The sequence below is a fragment of the Protopterus annectens genome, chromosome 1.part0 (genome assembly GCF_019279795.1).
Source record: "Protopterus annectens isolate FY-2018-M chromosome 1.part0, PAN1.0, whole genome shotgun sequence".
In the NCBI taxonomy this organism is placed as follows: Eukaryota; Metazoa; Chordata; order Ceratodontiformes; family Protopteridae; genus Protopterus; species Protopterus annectens.
The window spans coordinates 1292792803-1292811422 of NC_056725.1; the positions used below are offsets into that span (position 1 = coordinate 1292792803).

Below are 18620 nucleotides of genomic sequence, written 5' to 3' on the forward strand. Positions count from 1 at the left end.
ACTTGCATCTTACGATCTCAGACAAACTTACCTTATGGTCATTAAAGCATTGCTACTTAAAAACACAGAGCAACAGGCACTTTGAGTAATAAGCATAAATCAACAGTACAAAAATATGACAGAAACCAGACCATTCTGCAAAATCAAGGACAGATGAAAAGCCACTGTAGTACTTATGCAGTATGTCCTCCCCATCCAAGGTAGATACAACTACTCCTTGCCTTGCTTGGACACATCCAGAGTCACTACATGGGGGTGGGGTGCAACAAGCATGTCACAATTTGAAATCTCTCTGGCTGACTGTGATGGCCCTGACACATTTGTCATGCCTCTCAACCTCAAGAGCAAGAAATCTGGACAAAGCCATACACAGAAGTGGGACAAAGGCCCAACAATAAGGACAATTTTTAAATATTGCTCTAATAAACTTAGAAAGATAATAGAATAGGTCTTGCATTAGTATGAATTTTCTGAAGGGTATAAAATCTGAAACTCAAATGTCTGTCATTTTCTAACTTCAGTCTTTAGTGATGTCACTAATTTGCCAAAAAACACAATTTTATGAAAAATGGCCAAAAACGTGATGCAAAAATATAAAATAGACACACAATACAGCTGCTACCTGTCAAAGAAGGGACACTTTAATATTAGTACTGCTACCTTGAGCAGCTGACAAAATATAAAAGAATCTACATGCATTTCAAGTAATCTATAACATTGATTATTACAGTTATTTCTTAATTGTAAACCCTCCATGTTTTCTTCCAAAATTGCTATTTTTGGAGGGATTATAAGGGAAGAGCAACATTTTGAGCCAAAATTGGGGACAGTTGAGAGATTGGCTATGCCTAATTCTATAAAGCAATTTATTTGCATGTACCTCTCAACCTGTTAATGCAGTAAATCTGAACAAGGCCAAATATATTGGGGGCACATATAAACAGTACTAAAATTGCTCTTGTATAAATTGAGACAGTTGATAGAACAGCTCTTACTTTAACATGCATTTTTCTGAAGGTTATGAAGTCTGAAACTTAGAGTGACTTCTGGCAAATCATTTAGGAATTAAAACTACAAATTTTATGAACAACAAACCAAAATAAGAAGCAAAAATCTATTCATTCTTTGAAAATCTGGACAGTTGGGAGGTATAGTTCAGCTGGGCTTGTCTGAGTTTGCTGCCCTTCCCCCCCTGACAAAATAATGGTTGAATGGAGCCTCTGCAGCCATTCAATGAACCATTATACTTGGCTATTTCACTCCATTTACCATAAACACCAATGTGCATACTGCTTTACTTCTATGATGAGTTGGACTTCATTTGAAAGTTTTATTTTGTATTTTACAGCACAAACACTAAGTCATCTGTTAAACAAAGCAATGCAGTCTCACAATGAAAACTTAGCATTAAAACTTCTCTGCCCTTGAAACTCACATTCATTGAAACAGCATTGAAACCCACATTCAAAGAAAATACATTTTGCCAGTGGCAGATAAAGATTAATTTTGGGCTGTTTTCAAATCATAGGCTCCTTGCATATGAAACATACATGTGCTCTGATACACCTTCCTCATTGTACTAAAATTATATTCCTTGTACAATACAGTACACTTGTTACAGGGTGTTTTAAATTTGTTTTGAACATTTTTTCCAGTAAGCAATGAAACAAACCATATGCACCCATAATGGCAAAACTGCCCAGTTGAGAACATTTATCATAAAAAAGTCTACTCAGACTTCCACAGTCCACCATTATTAGTAAATATACACAATTCTACAGTCCACCATTATTAGTAAATATGCACAATTCCACAGTCCACCATTATCAGTAAATATGCACAATTCCACAGTCCACCATTATCAGTAAATATGCACAATTCTACAGTCCACCTTTATCAGTAAATATGCACAATTCTACAGTCCATTATCAGTAAATATGCACAATCTCTGAAGTCAGTCATCTAAATAATTCCACATTAAAGAAATCTGTAACTAATGAAGCGGTTGCTGCTAGCAATCACCTTTATATTTCATGGTTTCATCGAAAAATAAAGTGTCTGTTGCCCCTCAGGAATAAATTGCCTATATTACATTAAAAATGATAAGCTAGTAATAATATTGCAAGAGGAAATGGATGGCAAACTGATAACGAACTCATAGTTCGGCAGCATCTACCCCTTGTGGGAGTAGAACCCACAACCTTCTGCATCAAAAGCAAGTACACAGCCTGTTGTGCTATAGTATTAACTTGGCAAAGCACTAAACTTCTATTCCCCTGCAGCTCTCAGTTCCTTGTAAAATCTACTCAATACTCAACTGCATCTCAACTTCGCAGCTCAAGAAAACTGGAAAAAGCCAAAATGTATTGGGGGGGGGGGGTCAAAAGCCCAAAAACAGGGACACATTAAACATTGCTTGTATAATCTTGGAAAGTTGCTAGAATAAAATGTTGTGTTGCCACCATATATTTTACTGCCAAGGTCCCTGAGCAAAAACAGTCAGAGTAACATACCACTCATACATCAGCTGCTTTGTAAAATGAGGAAGACTGAAACTTAAATGGCTATCATTTAGTGAATTCAGTTCTCACCATAGCTGTCAACCTCTTAGTACAAAACACCTGGACAAACCCAGTAATGAGGGAATACAGCCCTCAAACATATTCAGTGAATTCAGTTCTTGCCATAGCTGTCAACCTTAGCACAAAAACCTGGGCGAAGCCAATAATGGGGAATACAGTCCCAAAAATAGGGACAAATTTAAAATATTCATCTTATAAACTTCGAAAATTGCTAAAAAAAAAAAAGGTTGTGCTACTATGTATTCTGAAGAACATGAAGTTGGAAATTCAAATGCCGGTCAGTTTTACTGCGGACAGAACAAAAACAATTTTCAGCAGAGACGCAGGGATTAAAACTGCAGACACATCTTTGTAAAATGGCAGGGCACCAGAGCAAATCCACACAAACACAGGCAAGAGATGCACACTCCACACAGAAGCCACCTCAACCAAGAATCAAACCAGAAAACCTACAGCCATGAGGCAACAATACTACCACCGCACCATCAATTATGCAAGGAATTAAACATTCAGAAACCTGAAGTCTGAAATTCAAATGCCTGTCAATTTTACTGCGGACAGAACAAAAACAATTTTCAGCAGAGGCATGGGATTAATACTGCAGACATGTCTTTGTAAAATGGCAGGGCACCAGAGCAAATCCACACAAATACAGGGAGGAGATGCAGACAGAAGCCACCCCAACCAAGAATCAAACCAGAAAACCTATAGCTGTGAGGCAACAATACTATCACTGCACCATCAATTATGCAAGAAATTAAGCATTCAGAAACCTGAAGTCTGAAATTCAAATGCCTGTCAATTTTACTGCGGACAGAACAAAAACAATTTTCAGCAGAGATGCAGGGATTAAAACTGCAGACACGTCTTTGTAAAATGGCAGGGCACCAGAGCAAATCCACACAAATACAGGGAGGAGAAGCAAACAGAAGCCACCCCAACCAAGAATCAAACCAGAAAACCTATAGCTGTGAGGCAACGATACTATCACTGCACCATCAATTATGCAAGGAATTAAACATTCAGAAACCTGAAGTCTAAAATTCAAATGCCTGTCAATTTTACTGCGGACAGAACAAAAACAATTTTCAGCAGAGACGCAGGGATTAAAACTGCAGACACATCTTTGTAAAATGGCAGGGCACCAGACCAAATCCACACAAACGCAGGCAGGAGATGCAGACTCAACACAGAAGCCACCCCAACCAAGAATCAAACCAGAAAACCTAGAGCTGTGAGGTAACAATACTACCACCGCACCATCAATTATGCAAGGAATTAAACATTCAGAAACCTGAAGTCTGAAATTCAAATGCCTGTCAATTTTACTGCGGACAGAACAAAACCAATTTTCAGCAGGGATTAAAACTGCAGACACGTCTTTGTAAAATGGCAGGGCACAAGAGCAAATCCACACAAACACATGGAGGAGATGCAGACTCCACACAGAAGCCACCCAACCAAGAATCAAACCAGAAAACCTATAGCTGTGAGGCAACAATACTACCACTGCACCATCAAATATGCAAGGAATTAAACATTCAGAAACCCTTAAGTCTGAAATTCAAATGCCTGTCAATTTTATTTAACATTTTTTAATCAGGACAGTCTGACTTGGAACAAATAAACAATTTTCAGCAGAGGCCCAGGAAGAAATAATGCAGACATGTCTTTGTAACATGGGAGGACACAAAAGCAAACCCACACAAACACAGGGAGAGGATACAGACCCCACAAAGAAGGAACCCCAGCCAAGAATCAAAACCAAGAACCTGCAGTTGTGAGGCAACAATGCTACTACTACACCATCAAATATTAAGTATTGCAACATTTACAAACCACAGATATTATGAGGAACAGATCAGATCGAATATGAGGCAAAAATCTGAAATTTTTTTACAAATGGTGGTGGGTAGGGAACTCAAGTCTTTAACACCTGCATACAGGGTACAGGGTTCAAGCCTGAGGTATTCCACCTCCACACCACACACACACACACATACTCCAATAAAGCATAAGCACCATACACAAACTCCAGTAAAGCATAAGCACCATATCTAGTAAGGTAAAAAGCAATTACATAAAGGTAAAAACGCACCATACACACACAAATAAACATTGTAAAGTAAAGGTAAAAAGTACACACACAAATAAACATTGTAAATTAAAAAGCACCTTACCTGAATATATCCAGCTAGCATTACATCCTTCAGCCAATACTGAAAGACCCGCGAGATCCTAATGCTCCTGCCCGACGAGATCCTAATGCTCCTTCCCGACGAGATCCCTAATGCTCCTTCCTGAGTCCTGCTGCTGCTCTTGCAGTCCGGACGCGACCCATAATCCTGGCGAGTCTGTGCACTTTAAAAGTGCACAGACGTCTCCTTGTGTCCCCCTATGGGGACTGCCGTGAGCATGCACATAGACCGATAGTAGTCAGGACTACTGCGCAAAGTCCGCGAATTTCAAAAAATAAATTTTTTTTATTTTTATTTTTCTTTCTATTTTTTATTTTGAGGGGGCTGCAGTCCGGCAGCCCGATGCCACGAGCCGCCCCTGTACTGGACTGGTTACTGGCACTGCCCTGCATTCATCTCAAACTTTGATAATAAACTCGCCAATTACTGAAGTTCAGAAGTTGACACCATACAGCTGTTTTCTATAAGTCCACAGACTAGGTATCAAATTGATAACCCCCTGAAACTGGACTAGCCACAATTTAGACACTAATATCTCATGAATTATAAGACAATCAATTGTCCTTTGGAAAAATGTTTTACTTTTTTAAGTTGGTTCAACACACTCCCTTACTGGTTCTTCCTGCAGGCTGAAACTCCATCACTTGGTCAATATCCAGTTTGACAAATATCATTGTTCTTAAGTTTTTTGCATCCTTGCTCTCTCACAACTAATCTGAGAGGATGAGCTAATTGCAAACTTGTCAGTTCACAGCAAAATCATAAGTCAGGTGTGGAGTGAATAATAAACCACTTATTGCCACATCAGCCACCACAGCCCTTTGAACTGAAAACACTACAGTAAATTATCTAAAAACAAATGCGATTCTGAATCACATATTAAAATAGATAATGTCCCTTGACATGTGTTGTTGCTAAGTGCATGCATTTGCTTCTGGGTGGGGTGTGGTCTGCATAAGTATCAGAACATAAACAGAAGTAAACAAGTGCAGACGTCTGCTTAGAAGCTGAGAGGTGCACTCTATGTTCACCAACATCTTTAATCATCCTCTGCATATTTTTTTTATTTGTTAACAGTCTAAGTGCTAATGAGAAAATGGTGCATGATATGAACCCTCAACCATGTGATGTGAGATATCTTTCTAGTATATGCATTCACATAACGATACAGCATGACTGGATTTGTGGAGGGTGGAATATAAGACCCATGAGACATAATGAGAAAATACATTTTCTGATGGAATAAGACAGTGGTTCTGGAAATTTATGGACATTTATTAAGGGCAGTATTAACAAAAGGCTCTGTGTATTAGGAAAACAAACAGTTGTGACAAAAGAAAGAATTTTTTTCATGTATTAATAACGATATTGCAAAACCAGTACAAAAAATAATGAGAATGCATATTTGATGATTATAAATGGCAATGCACAACAATGACTAGAGTATGTGAAAGCAAAAAAGACCAGAATATGGTGATTAACAATGCTAAAACTAACAAGGAAATACAAAAAGCAAGAAGAAATAACAATGTAAAGAAGGAACCAAGAGGTATTTAATTCATATGTATTTCATATGTAAGTACTAGGCTAGGGCTGCTGCAGTGGTGCAGCAGTTAGCTTTGCTGCCTCACAGTAAGAGGTTTCCTAGTTTGATTCTTGGCTAGGGTGCCTTCTGTGTGGAGTCTTCATGTCCTCCCTGTGAGTGTGTGGGTTTTCTATGGGTGCTCTGGTTTCCTCTCACATCCCAAAGACATGCTATAGGTAGAGTGGACACTCCAAATTGGCCGTAGGTGTGAGTGTGTGCATGTGTGTGCCTTCTGTGGAAGGTCGCGCACCGGCCTGGCAACTCAATACTGTAAAACTTTACTGCCAATCATTCTGCGGACCGTTGTTCCATTGTGGTGAACCCTAACTGGAAGAAGAATAATATAAGTACTGGACTAGCTTCCCTTGTGGGCCATTTTAAGCCTAGCCAATTTCTCCTTCAAAATAGAATCAAACTCTGTACCTTGTGTCTGTAAGGTAAACACCTTAACTGTTATATCAACCCCTATTATGCTACAGCTCATGTCTGGGTATAGGTAATGCACAGCTTACCCACAGCCGGTGTGGTATCATAACAAGGGTGATACCTGAATAAGCAAACAAAGCCAGCCATGGGTAAGCTGTGCATTACCCACACTCAAACACGAGTTGTTCTTACTAAACAACAACATTGCTTTAAAAAATAAATGTCTCATCTTTCTAAAATGCAGTCATTATGTAACAGTTCACTGCATGATTACAAGGTGTGGTTACATAATTTAGCAGTTGGGCTTTTGCAGATGTGTCACCATTAGAGTGTTGGTTTAATACATGCAACAGAGGATTGACAAAGTTACCTGAATAAATAAAAAAAATGCAAACTGAAGATGAGGAGGAAGGACTTCCACAGTAAACAGTCACACCAACTCATTAAGGTCAAATTCAGTAAGAGAATACATTCATATGGCATTTTGGTTGAAAGAAATGAAAGAAAAATTCAAGAGTCTTTTTGTCCACAGAAGCTAGTGGTGACAGGCTGAAAATTCTTGCTGGAAAGCAAGTGAAATGTTACTATTTATTTTTTCTCATAACAAGTCTTCAAAAACAGCACCAATGATTTATGCTGGTTTAGTAGCCAAACATCAGCATCGGCCTCCTTTTTTTTCCATTTTGTACATGGAGATGGGGTATCAGCTTAGCAGTGACTAACATCTATAGCCAATGTTCACCCTATCGTGGTCATTCTTCCTTACCACACACAGATGCGCACTCACACCTAGCCATTCAATTGTCTTTATTTCTGTATGACCTGGTTACTGAACTGTCATTGCATAGCTGTCAGATTGTTATCCATGAGTAATGCTGAAATTATCATGACAAGCCTTATCCAATCACCAGGTGTATTTTTAAATATAAATTGCTTTGATTGTATTATGATTATTTTATAATTGCCAAGGTGCAGTTTCTTAACTCCAGCATTCCAAGTATCTGTTTCATAGAAACAGAATTCTCTAAGGGAACTAAGAGTCAGGCAACCAATCAAATATTGACATAAAAAAATCTTTGTGGGCAAGTTCAACTTCTAGATGTCAAAATGTCTAATCTCTGTATTCCACAGGACATCACTGTCAGTGCGGTTTGTAATTGTGTGCCAGAAATTGCTCCTTATTTCTTTTTCAGTTTCTCCTTATTTCAGTGTTGGTGTGACAATGGCATTGATATGGATAAGTTTGGTGGGTTTGGGAGACTTAATCCCACACAGCAGATGCGGAGGGTTGCATCTTGTGCAAAAAACATTTCATTGATTTTCCTATGAGTTAAACTCAATGATCTGAGATCCTGCTGAGTTGAAAGTCAGGTATCATAGGTGAAGCCACCATTACAATTAGACATTGCACACCCTCCAGCAAGTTGGGAAAGAAAAGAGTGTAACACTTTAAAAAGCACCACTACATAGCACCTGGAGTAATCTCCCATTCCCCCCAAATCATCAAGCACTGAAGATGAATAGAACTACCATACTGTTTCAAAATGAAGTGGATAAAAAGTATATCTTACTCATTTTAATACATATTAGAGAGAGATTGATAATGTATACATTCAGTACCAGATAATAGAACACTGTAGGACTACATGGTAGTGCGATCTCGGAGTTGGTATGTGTGATTTGCGGGGGGGGGGTGAAGGTGGCTTGCCTCCTGCAAAAAATGTAAAAATAGGTGGAATTTTGGGGGGGTGGGTTGTTTAATGTTTTAGTTTTCAGAAATTCGATCATATGGTCCCGACCATATGAATTTCAAGTTTCTGAAAAAGTAACAAAAACTACAAGAAGAACCTAGCCAATTTAAAGTTTTTGCTGTGTAATACCTTAAATCTCCTGTAATAGAGGCCCATGGGATACATGCAAATAATCCCTTAATAACATCAAGTGTTTCAACCATATGACTTCTGAGTGCCAAATGTTCCACTGATGCTGTGCTGACGTCCGAGGTCATAAGAAGGCTGAAACATGTATGTCCACTGCTAGTGGAGTTTGGCTTTATTGACCTGAATGTTTTCACAAAGACTTTAAAAGAACACATAAAAAAGTCATAGATATTATTGTAAATAAAGAACTAATTTGTGTAGTAGCACTTCATCTTGCTGGAATGCATGTCAAGATGTGTTTTATTTGATAACAAATTACATTTCCAGCATGCCACAAATTTCTACAAGATTCATTGTTTCTTTTGAGTTCTGTATTTATGGCAGATGAAAGTTTGTATTTATGATTGAGGGAATCATAAATACATTATGCATTATAGAAGGAACAGAGGACAAGAATGCACTGATAAAGAAACAGCAGCTGAAGAGATATGGTATAAGATTAATGACAATGGTACACAGTTTATTTAGTTCAGACAAAATACGACTTAACAAAGATCTAGCAGGAGTTTTACTTTAATTACTTTATTTACTAAATATTTACACATTTATTACAAATAAAATATAAATAAATAGCTGAAGTGCTTAAAGTTCTATCAGTTAGGCTTCTTAAGTGCTCATGGATAAATAATGCTGTAACAAAGAACCGTTGAGAGGTGGAAATCTTGCATATATTGCAGAAACTGAAGATAAAGGGCTGCTATAATTATAAACCAGTTATTCAGACACTGGTGTGATGTGAGGTTATAGAAGCAATAATGGTGACAGTGTGATAAGGATTTCTAAAAGATACTAATAAAATTAATAGGGAGCTTGACGTTGCTGCAAGATTTTCTTAAAAGATTTTTAATTGTTTTGCCTCCAGTAATCACCTTTAACTGACCATTATTTCCAGTTTAATTCTCATCATTTGATGGTGCTGGGAGAGGGATGCATGATGAAGACTATCATCTAGCTAGGATTAGGAGATGGTTTTCAGTGCTCCCAACACTCTCTCTGTTCACCAGAAATGGAGGGATAAATGTTTGCTCTGCAGAACCAGTGCAGATGCATGCTTCCTAATGACCCAGGCTAGATTGTCTTGCATTCTTTAATGGGCTAATGCCTTCCTGTGCCCTTTGTGTGGCACATACAGCACCCTACCTATGGGGCACGTCTGGGGACATGACTTCATAATCATCTTCCCTGAAGGAAAACTGGTCTGGGCCAGCCTCTCCTATCCCTCTTTGCCTACCTCCTTCAAGAATAAAGCTGCTGGCTGAATTTGGATTACCCAAGGCATAGTTAGGGCCAACCCATCTGCACAACAGGGTCTGGAAGATTAACATGAACAGGTCTTCCATTTCATATGCCTGATGAGAATAGTAGAGGTGGGACCTTTACTTGGTAGGTCAAGAGTTAATTAGTACAAAATTAAACTATAAGAACTAAAAGTATTTTACAAGTGATAACTAGGCCTGTAATAATGCACTGAAATTATTTAATGCTTTTGAAACATTTTGCTTCATTGAATGACTTCATTTGTCTGTTTTGAAAGCAGTATATCAAAAGAAAGGTGAAACATAGTATCCGACATCCAGAGCAGCACTTGATTCCTTCACGTCTAGTAGCCATGGAATGTCACACTTCTGTCGGCCTATAGACAACTTTTACATTCTTGAGCATTTTTGAAAAACAAGTTAAAAAACACAAGGCATACAAATGTAAACAGATTATGAGCAGTATATATTGAATGGAAAGTTTGAAGTGCAACTATGCCCTTCATAATGATAAAACTCAATATATTTAAAGTCTTTACATCAGGGCAGTAATATATTATGATGCTAAACAGATTCATAGATTGTTACTAGGCTAATGACCCGGGGGGACCTTTCTAAGCTTAGCCAAGTTTTCTTGAAAGAATAATGATGTCCCGTATCAAAAAGAACATTGAGGGCCAGGCATTTATAAGTTACCTCTGTCCATAAGGGATATGGGTGCCAGGCCCAATGTAAATTTCATACTCCCCCATCCACTGGTATAGGGTGTGCTTAATCTGGGTAATAAACAAACTTAGCTCCACATGGATAGGAATCCTGTTCCATAGGAGGGGCAGTCTCACAACACATATCTGTCTCTCCAGCATGTTCTGTTGAAGTCACAGACAAAATTCAGGTCCCTAGACCTTGTATTTCTGGTACTGTTTGACTTACAGATGTATAGGAGATTCATAAGTGTGGGGTTTGCGGATGCCTTGTAAGCCATGAATAGATCTCCACTCAGCAATCTATAGGAGACTGAGAGAGGGAAAGGGCTTTAAGAACACTCTGTATAAGGCAGGTTTGTTATGTCTTATATTCATTTTGTAAGGAACATCTGAGGTCACTCTAATTGTTCTACATACCTGGTCAGGTACATAACAAAGGGAGCATTGTACTATATGATTGGTCTGATAAGGACAGTATACATAGGAATAATGACCTCTTTGGACCTAGAGGTCATGCCCTTACTTATAAGTTGTGCAACATAAAAGGATTTCCTCACCACTTTGGCCATGTGGTGGTCAAAGGTAAGGCTACTGTCTGCATGCGTTCCCAGATCCCTGACAACTGGGTTGACTCTTAGGGTCATATCATCAATCTGGTAATTACCTGGCATGATAAACTTCCCAAAGGTTACAATTATGCATGTCTTATCATTGATTTTCAGACCATGGCTTTGGCACATTTTGTTAGTCAGAGATAGACCATCTTGAAAAATGCTAGTGTCTGGAGGGGAGTCGATGATCACCCCCAGCCTGTAATCATCTACAAACTTAGTCAGCCAAAAATTCAGAATCTGCTTCCATTTCAGAGAAATAGATGCCAAAAAGGAGTGGGCCAAGTACAGAACCATAGAGAATATATTGCACTATGGCAGGTTAAAATTACTTAAATCAGTTTCTGAAATAAAGTATTTTACATTTGAAACTTACATGGAAGGTTTCAGGTGAAAGTGACTATCCTCTAATACACATTTGACATGCATAGGTCAATAATGACCTTTTGTCATATGATATTACCTCAGCAGATACAGTACCAGATGGAGACTCTGCTTCCTATGGAAACTATAGTTTTTTTTTTTTTTTTTTTTTTTTTTTTAACAACACTTTCAAATTATTAACATTTCTTCCATTAATCCTTCATCAAGATTCAGTTAATTAAATTCAGGTCATGACCAACCAGAGGTTTGTATAAAAATGTTGCGATTAATGGAGACTGTTCCACTTAATGTAGACTGTTCCACTTAATGTAGAATGGCTCCCTATTAAAATGTCAGTACTCAAAATGTCAAGTGCCAACAAGGCAAAAAAAATGGAAAACTGGAGAAAAGTGAATCTCAAAAATGACTTTTGTCCCTCCTCCAAGCTTATATATGCCATCTCCAAGAACAGCATACCTTGGAGAAAAGGGATTATTGCGAGAAATTGCATCTGGTATTTAGTATATTTAAGTCCATTCTCTCGGCCATTCAGTCTTTGTATTTTGTGACTCACTCTCATGGATCCCGATATTTCAGATGCTTACCCTGTTGTGTCTTACAGCTCACTACAAGTACCAGATATATAGATGCATGCAAAAAGCTAGGAGAAATATTGAATAACTACTGAGACTAATCTGCATGATATTGTAGAGCATGAAATTAAACCTCTGACCATGAAGGCAGCAACAATTACCATCATACTAGCAAGTTGTCAAAATATTATTGCTGTTCTTTTGTTCTTTTTTTTCATTTTATCCGTACAATAACAACCTTCAGGTTAGGCTGCTCTGAAGAATAACAAACATGCATGTGGCTAACAGTTTATACTTGTGGCATTGGGCTTACTAATACTTCTGGGTGACCACTATATCTCAGTACTGCTCACGATATAAGCTGGTATTGTTCTTAACATACAGCTCTCAGTTCTTTGCTCTAATTATCATGAGGGAATTGACATGCCAGTGTATATTATAATGGTTCAAAACAGAAAAGTACTGTTATGGTGCAATAGTATGACTGTATATTTTATCTAATTTTCAAGACAGAAATGTTGCATTTTTGTTAAGTGCTAGAGTTGTTTAATTAAAAAAGATAATTCTTACTATACCTGACCCCAGAATCCAGTGAGCTCAATTAGGCTTTCTTCAAAGAGATGCAGAAGTTCTAGAAATGTTTTGTCACCATACTGAAACCGATCTCCAAATACAATGGAGCAGATCACATTTGCTACAGCATTGTTTAGTATAACATGTGGATCAAAAGGATGACCTAAAATAACATAATTAAAAATAACATAGGATGATATTTTCACTTAATCACTAAATTAAAGAATTAGCTATAGACAATACAATGATATCTAGGTTACATGCAGAAAATGAAAATACTTGGTGTTCTGTGTAAACCTGTTTGAAGTATTTAACTCTATTTCAGTAAAGATGCAGCAAAGATATAAAATGTAAAAAAGTGAATGAAACATGCATTTTTTTTAAATGAAGATACAACAAAAATGAAAAATGTGACAGACGCACAGATAGAGACAGAAGCATATACACACACACTCACAGTCTGCTACTTCCTGTAAAACAAGAGGTTATCTTATCTGGGGTTAGAAATTTCCAGTTATATAAGCAACTTTGCTTTCAATATACCCCCGGATTCACGAATCCTCCGTGTAAGACTAAATAAGTCTTACTCGGAAACTACAGTTGAACGGTATGACATCAGCATGCCATGCATATTCATGAGGGCACGCTGATTCCACTCCAAGTCTAACAAGGACCATGCAGGAAGGCAGGGGGCATGTCTGACTGCTGAGCAGTCCAAAGGTCCACGCCCCTGCAAGTGTCTGAATTGTGAAATGTCAGCACACATGAGCGAGTCCGCTCAAATGTCTACGTACCCAACACTACACTTCCTCACAGTGTAAACCCCCAGTACAGTTATAAAAAGTAAAACATTTAATTTTTTTTTTTCTAATTCCAGATATAGCTACCCGTATTTGCGCGGGTGTGCCCATTGCTTAGCTGCAGTTAGCAATTTCGACATTGAAGAGCATAATAAGGAATGTTCATGCAAATTAAGCCAAATAGCAATAGCGTAGTGATAGATCCTTCACACAAAGAGGAGGCATGCACGGTTCAAGTCCCACCACTCCCCTTTCTATTTTATGTTTTAAATTAGTATATGAAATAATTCCTGACATATATGAATAAAATTTTACTAAAAAGCATTGAAATGGCCTATGTATCAGTGAACAAAATGTATATTTATAAATATAAGAAGGATCCTGACATATAATTGCCCGTAGTTAAGCAGCGTTTTACCCAGCACAATATAGTTGCCCATAGCTAAATAGCGCTTTACCCAGTGCAATACAGTTGCCCGTAGTTAAGCAGTGCTTTACCCAGCGCAATATAGTTGCCTGAAGTTAAGCAGCACTTTATCCAGCACAACAGGTTTGCGCGAAGGTGCGCACCGTGCCAACCAGCGCGTGGAGCAAAGTTGCCTAAACATAGCCACACCCCTTAGCCTGTCTGGACAGTAGTAAAATAAAAAGAATGACAAGTTTCGAACCCAGGACACTGTGCACCATAATCAAAGTACTGAACCACTAAGCCATGACAGCTTAAGATAAACAGCCACTGTTAACATACATATACTTATAAATGGTAGATTAACCATTGCTAAGCAGGTCTGCAGTCAGCTGAGGATTTTCAAAAATGGCCAATCACAAAAAAGTGTGGGAAATGCGGCATATTTAAGGTCCATAGGTGGGAATACTCGCCATAACTGATTGTAGCTCCCATCTGCAGTTAGAATGGCTGGTGCTGGAGAGGGTACTCGCTTTCGAGCACAACGCTGGGGCATCAAGGAGTCAAAATACATGGTTTGGCTCCTTGTCCACCGTCATGAGTGAAGACTCCTGCAGGGCCAGTTCCAAGGGACGGAGTACAAAAGCAGAGGCTTGGAACCGGTTAGTTCATGATCTCACCAGTGTCACAGGCATCCCTCAGACTGGTGAGCAGGTCCGTCACCACCATGCAGACCTGAAGAGACAGAAGCAGGACCTACTGAACCAATGGATACAGGAGGCCCGTGACATGCAAGATGCCCCACCACTGAGTAGGTAGCCATGGAATGCAGTATGTAAGACATGCTAATTTAGTCTATATAATGGATAGGTATGTCTCAATATCCCTTCATTTACTTCACAGCTGCAGTTGTCCGTGCTGCGAATCAGCAAGCCTATGCAGAAAGGCTGCGCCACCAGGCAGGTTAGTAATTATTCTGCATGTATTGTTATATAAAATAGGTGAGAGAGCCTGAAAGAAAGTGTTGTAGCCCAATAATACAGCCATAAAATGCCCTGAATAATTCCTCTGCATGTACTGTTATATAAAATTAGTCAGAGAGCCAGAAAAAGAGTGTAGTAACCCATTAATAAAGGTAAAATAAGTCCGGAATAATATCTCTGCATGTACTGTCATATAAAATAAGTGAGCGAGCCTGAAAAAGAGTGTTGTAACCTATTAATAAAGGTATAATATGTCTTGAATATGTCTTCCGTATGCACTGTAATATCAAATAAAGGAGAGAGCCTGTAAAAAAGTGTGTAATGTAATTAATAAAGGTATAATACTTGGAGTGTGTCTGTGTCATTTACTTTGAAATGTTGTTGTACCCTTGCATTATATAAATAGTACTGTTGTATTAAGTGCTGTCAACCCTCAGTTGGGCAGTCCCATATAAAGTGGATGATGGAAATGCCAGTAGCTGTGAAGCATATATACAGTCCTCAACAGTCGGTTAATGGCTGGCATGCATAAGTAAATCTGGCACACGAGTAGCTTGTTAATCTGTTCCCCAGAAATGTGAGTGTGCTACACTAAATGTAGGGTTCTGTAGAAATGTAACTGAAAATGTCATGTGAACACATCCAGATATGTAGATATATAAATATAAATAAAATAAATAACTATGTAGCAGTAGCATCTGCATCTTGGACAGTTAGTATGTCAGATATAGGTCATGTATATAATGAACTAGCCAAACCCATTACACAACCTAATGCATATTGCCTAGTGTAATAATACATGTAGGGGATATACACCTTCAGTCAATAGGAATGTAGTGTAGACTAAAAGTACTTATAAGATGTTAATGGAGGTTTCTTTCTACACCCTACTGTATGTGCATAAACAATGCAATTCCACACCTCAATGGGTATGTCTAATCTCAAAACATTTGTTGGGACATATGTCCTATTGTTCTATAAATACCTGCATTTACTTTGATGCATGTGCCCTGTTCAAACACCACAATCTTGGTGGCCTGTTACCACCAATCATCCCTGCATGTTGTTGGAATGTCCACTGTCATTCAATATATGCATGTGTTATGCTTGCTGTTCAACTGTTGGAACCCTGGTGTGTTGGGTTAATGGGAATACTACTGCATGCTGTTACAACTAATTTGGAATGCTGTTGTTTGTGTTGTAATTAAACACACCTAATCACAGAACATATGGGAAGGCCGGTCCCAGCGGACCCACCTGTCCCTCCTCAGCTGGCGATTGCACCTGGCACCAGCAGGTCTGGTGCCCAGCCGGGCTCCCCTCCTCCATTGGTCCTGTGCCACCTTCAGGTGGAAGCACTGCAGGGGATGGGGCTTGTCCCCCCCATGCAAGTGTTGGCGGAGAAGGGCCACCTGTCACCCTCCGAAGGGTCTGGGCTGTTGTGCATAGGGAGATCCAGCGTTCAGTCGCTGATCCCCTATGCCAGCTCAAGGCGAGAGTGGTGTGACTCACGGGTGAGCCTGCCCCTCCTACACAGTTACCAGCACAGCCACCCTCGGGGCTGTGAAGGTGCAGTTGTGACTGCCCATGGGTGGAGATCTCAGTTCCACTGTTACCATCTGTGGGCTCATGGGCTTGCGATTTCCAAACATCCGTCCCCGTCAATTGTGTTCACCCACCCCATGTGTCATACTCCGCCCCTGTATGCGTCTTGTTTGTCTTGTCTGTTTACCTCCCCAACCTACCTCCCCAAATATACCTACTTCCTCTACCTCACTTTCCACTCTCACCTGAAAAAAAAAGGGCAATCTGTTCCCACAAAAAAATTACGCCCCATACATAGCTGCCCATTTCGCACACATGTCCGCTGGACATGTAAACTGATAATTATAATTGGCAGTACAACATACTTTGTTGTCCTCACCCCTCTCTTAGGGGTGGAAGGTTTCAAATTTCACTCCAAATTTATTGCATATGCATAGCTGTTGCTGGTAAAGAAATGGGCAGATATGGACCTTCCCTACACCCGTCCTGCACATCCCGAGCTTGTTTCCCTACTGTCTTTCCCTCCTTGTGCCCCCTTTTTCACCACTTTCCTATCTCCCCATTTTCTTTTCTTTCAAAGAAATTAGCATGGGTGTTAGCGGGAGTAAGTACTTTTAAGCAGTAGTTAGCGGGTTTGAGCAAGTGTGTGCATGTGTGCGCTTAGCTAAGTATTGCTAAGCATCGTGCAAACCCGCGCACACCCGCTTACAACTGCTTAAAAGTGCCTTAGTCACTCTGCATGGCAAGGCCCTTATTCTGCTGAGCAGCAAAATAAAACATCTCTGTCAGTCTCGAACCCAGGACCATGGACACACTACACTGCATGAAGTGCCACTAGGTCACAGTAAATATACAACAAGTTGGTGCTGTAATAAATATATCATGCATTACAATGAGTGAATGTAAAGGGACAATAGGAATGTCATAACACAAATCTTGTTCTGTGGATCTTTACCAGCAGTAGTTGTGGAATTGCATGACATGACTGTGAAAAGAGAACCAGCCATTCTAGCGGGAAATAATGTTACAGTAGCACTTTACAAACCCCACACAGTATCAGAGCAGGATAAACACGGGCATATTTGAATAGGGCAGAGGCCATACTTCCCAACTGTGACTGGTTTTCAGGGATGGCCCTGATTCATAAACAAATGTTAGCTTTGTCCCTCAGAATCCCTCTGAAAAGTACTGACGGTAGGCTGAAAAGTGGGGAATTACACTTAATGAATAATGTCAATAAGTAAGAGTACACACTGCATGCACGTCAGAAAAGGTGTATTAATACATATGCTCTGATTCTCTCACAGTCTCAACTTAATGTCTGCAATATATTACAGGTGTACACCACTTATATGTACCTTTCCCCTGAGGTTGTTCAAATATATACCTGAGTGTATCAGAGGCCTGCCAGAGGCAGAAACACACAGGCATTTCAGCTTTTCTGCTGTTACACACTCTGCAAATTGCTTTGGAACGAGTCCCACAAGCATACCCTTATGTAGGAGTACAACACAGAAATATCAAAGGATGTAGCCTTGTACTGCTAGCAACCAACTGTGACAATGCCACTGTTCCAGTGCAGAAAAGACAGGTGTGGTGCACAGACAAAGAATAATAGGCTAACCTCTGGCTACCATCTGGATATGAACACAAGTGGAAGCTACACAGACAGACTACTTGCCTTGTTAGACTAACAGGTACACAGCAACCCTGTATGTTCAGCAAGATAAACATCACACAATAATATATAATGATCTCTGTACTTCTGCACCTCTACCCAAAAAAAACAATATACCTGTGTATTCAGGCTCTACCAAGGATGTAGGTAGGTATACTCAGTACTGAAATGTGTCCAGTTGTCTTGAGCAGCCCGTGTTAATGTCAACACAAATAAACAACAAACTGTTCAGAAGTGAGGTAATTAATATTTACAGTATAGTAGTTCACAAACAGTTCATGTGCCAGAGGAATACATTGCAATAACTATTTTTGTTTGGCAGTTAATTGTCTAATTAGAAAAGAATGTACATACTCCCATGTATCTTATGTAAG

At 39.3% G+C, this 18620-nt stretch overlaps 1 protein-coding gene across 1 annotated transcript in view; it reads right to left on the minus strand.

Moving 5' to 3' along the window:
* Window positions 1-18620, minus strand: part of LOC122801207 (cytochrome P450 2D15-like) — a gene marked incomplete at its 5' end in the record, with an annotated part of 628388 nt that overhangs the window by 460679 nt on the left and 149089 nt on the right. Inside the window, one exon of the mRNA XM_044070797.1 lies at window positions 12837-12997. Coding sequence (XP_043926732.1) covers window positions 12837-12997 — 161 coding nt within the window. The remainder of the gene's footprint in view (window positions 1-12836; window positions 12998-18620) is intronic.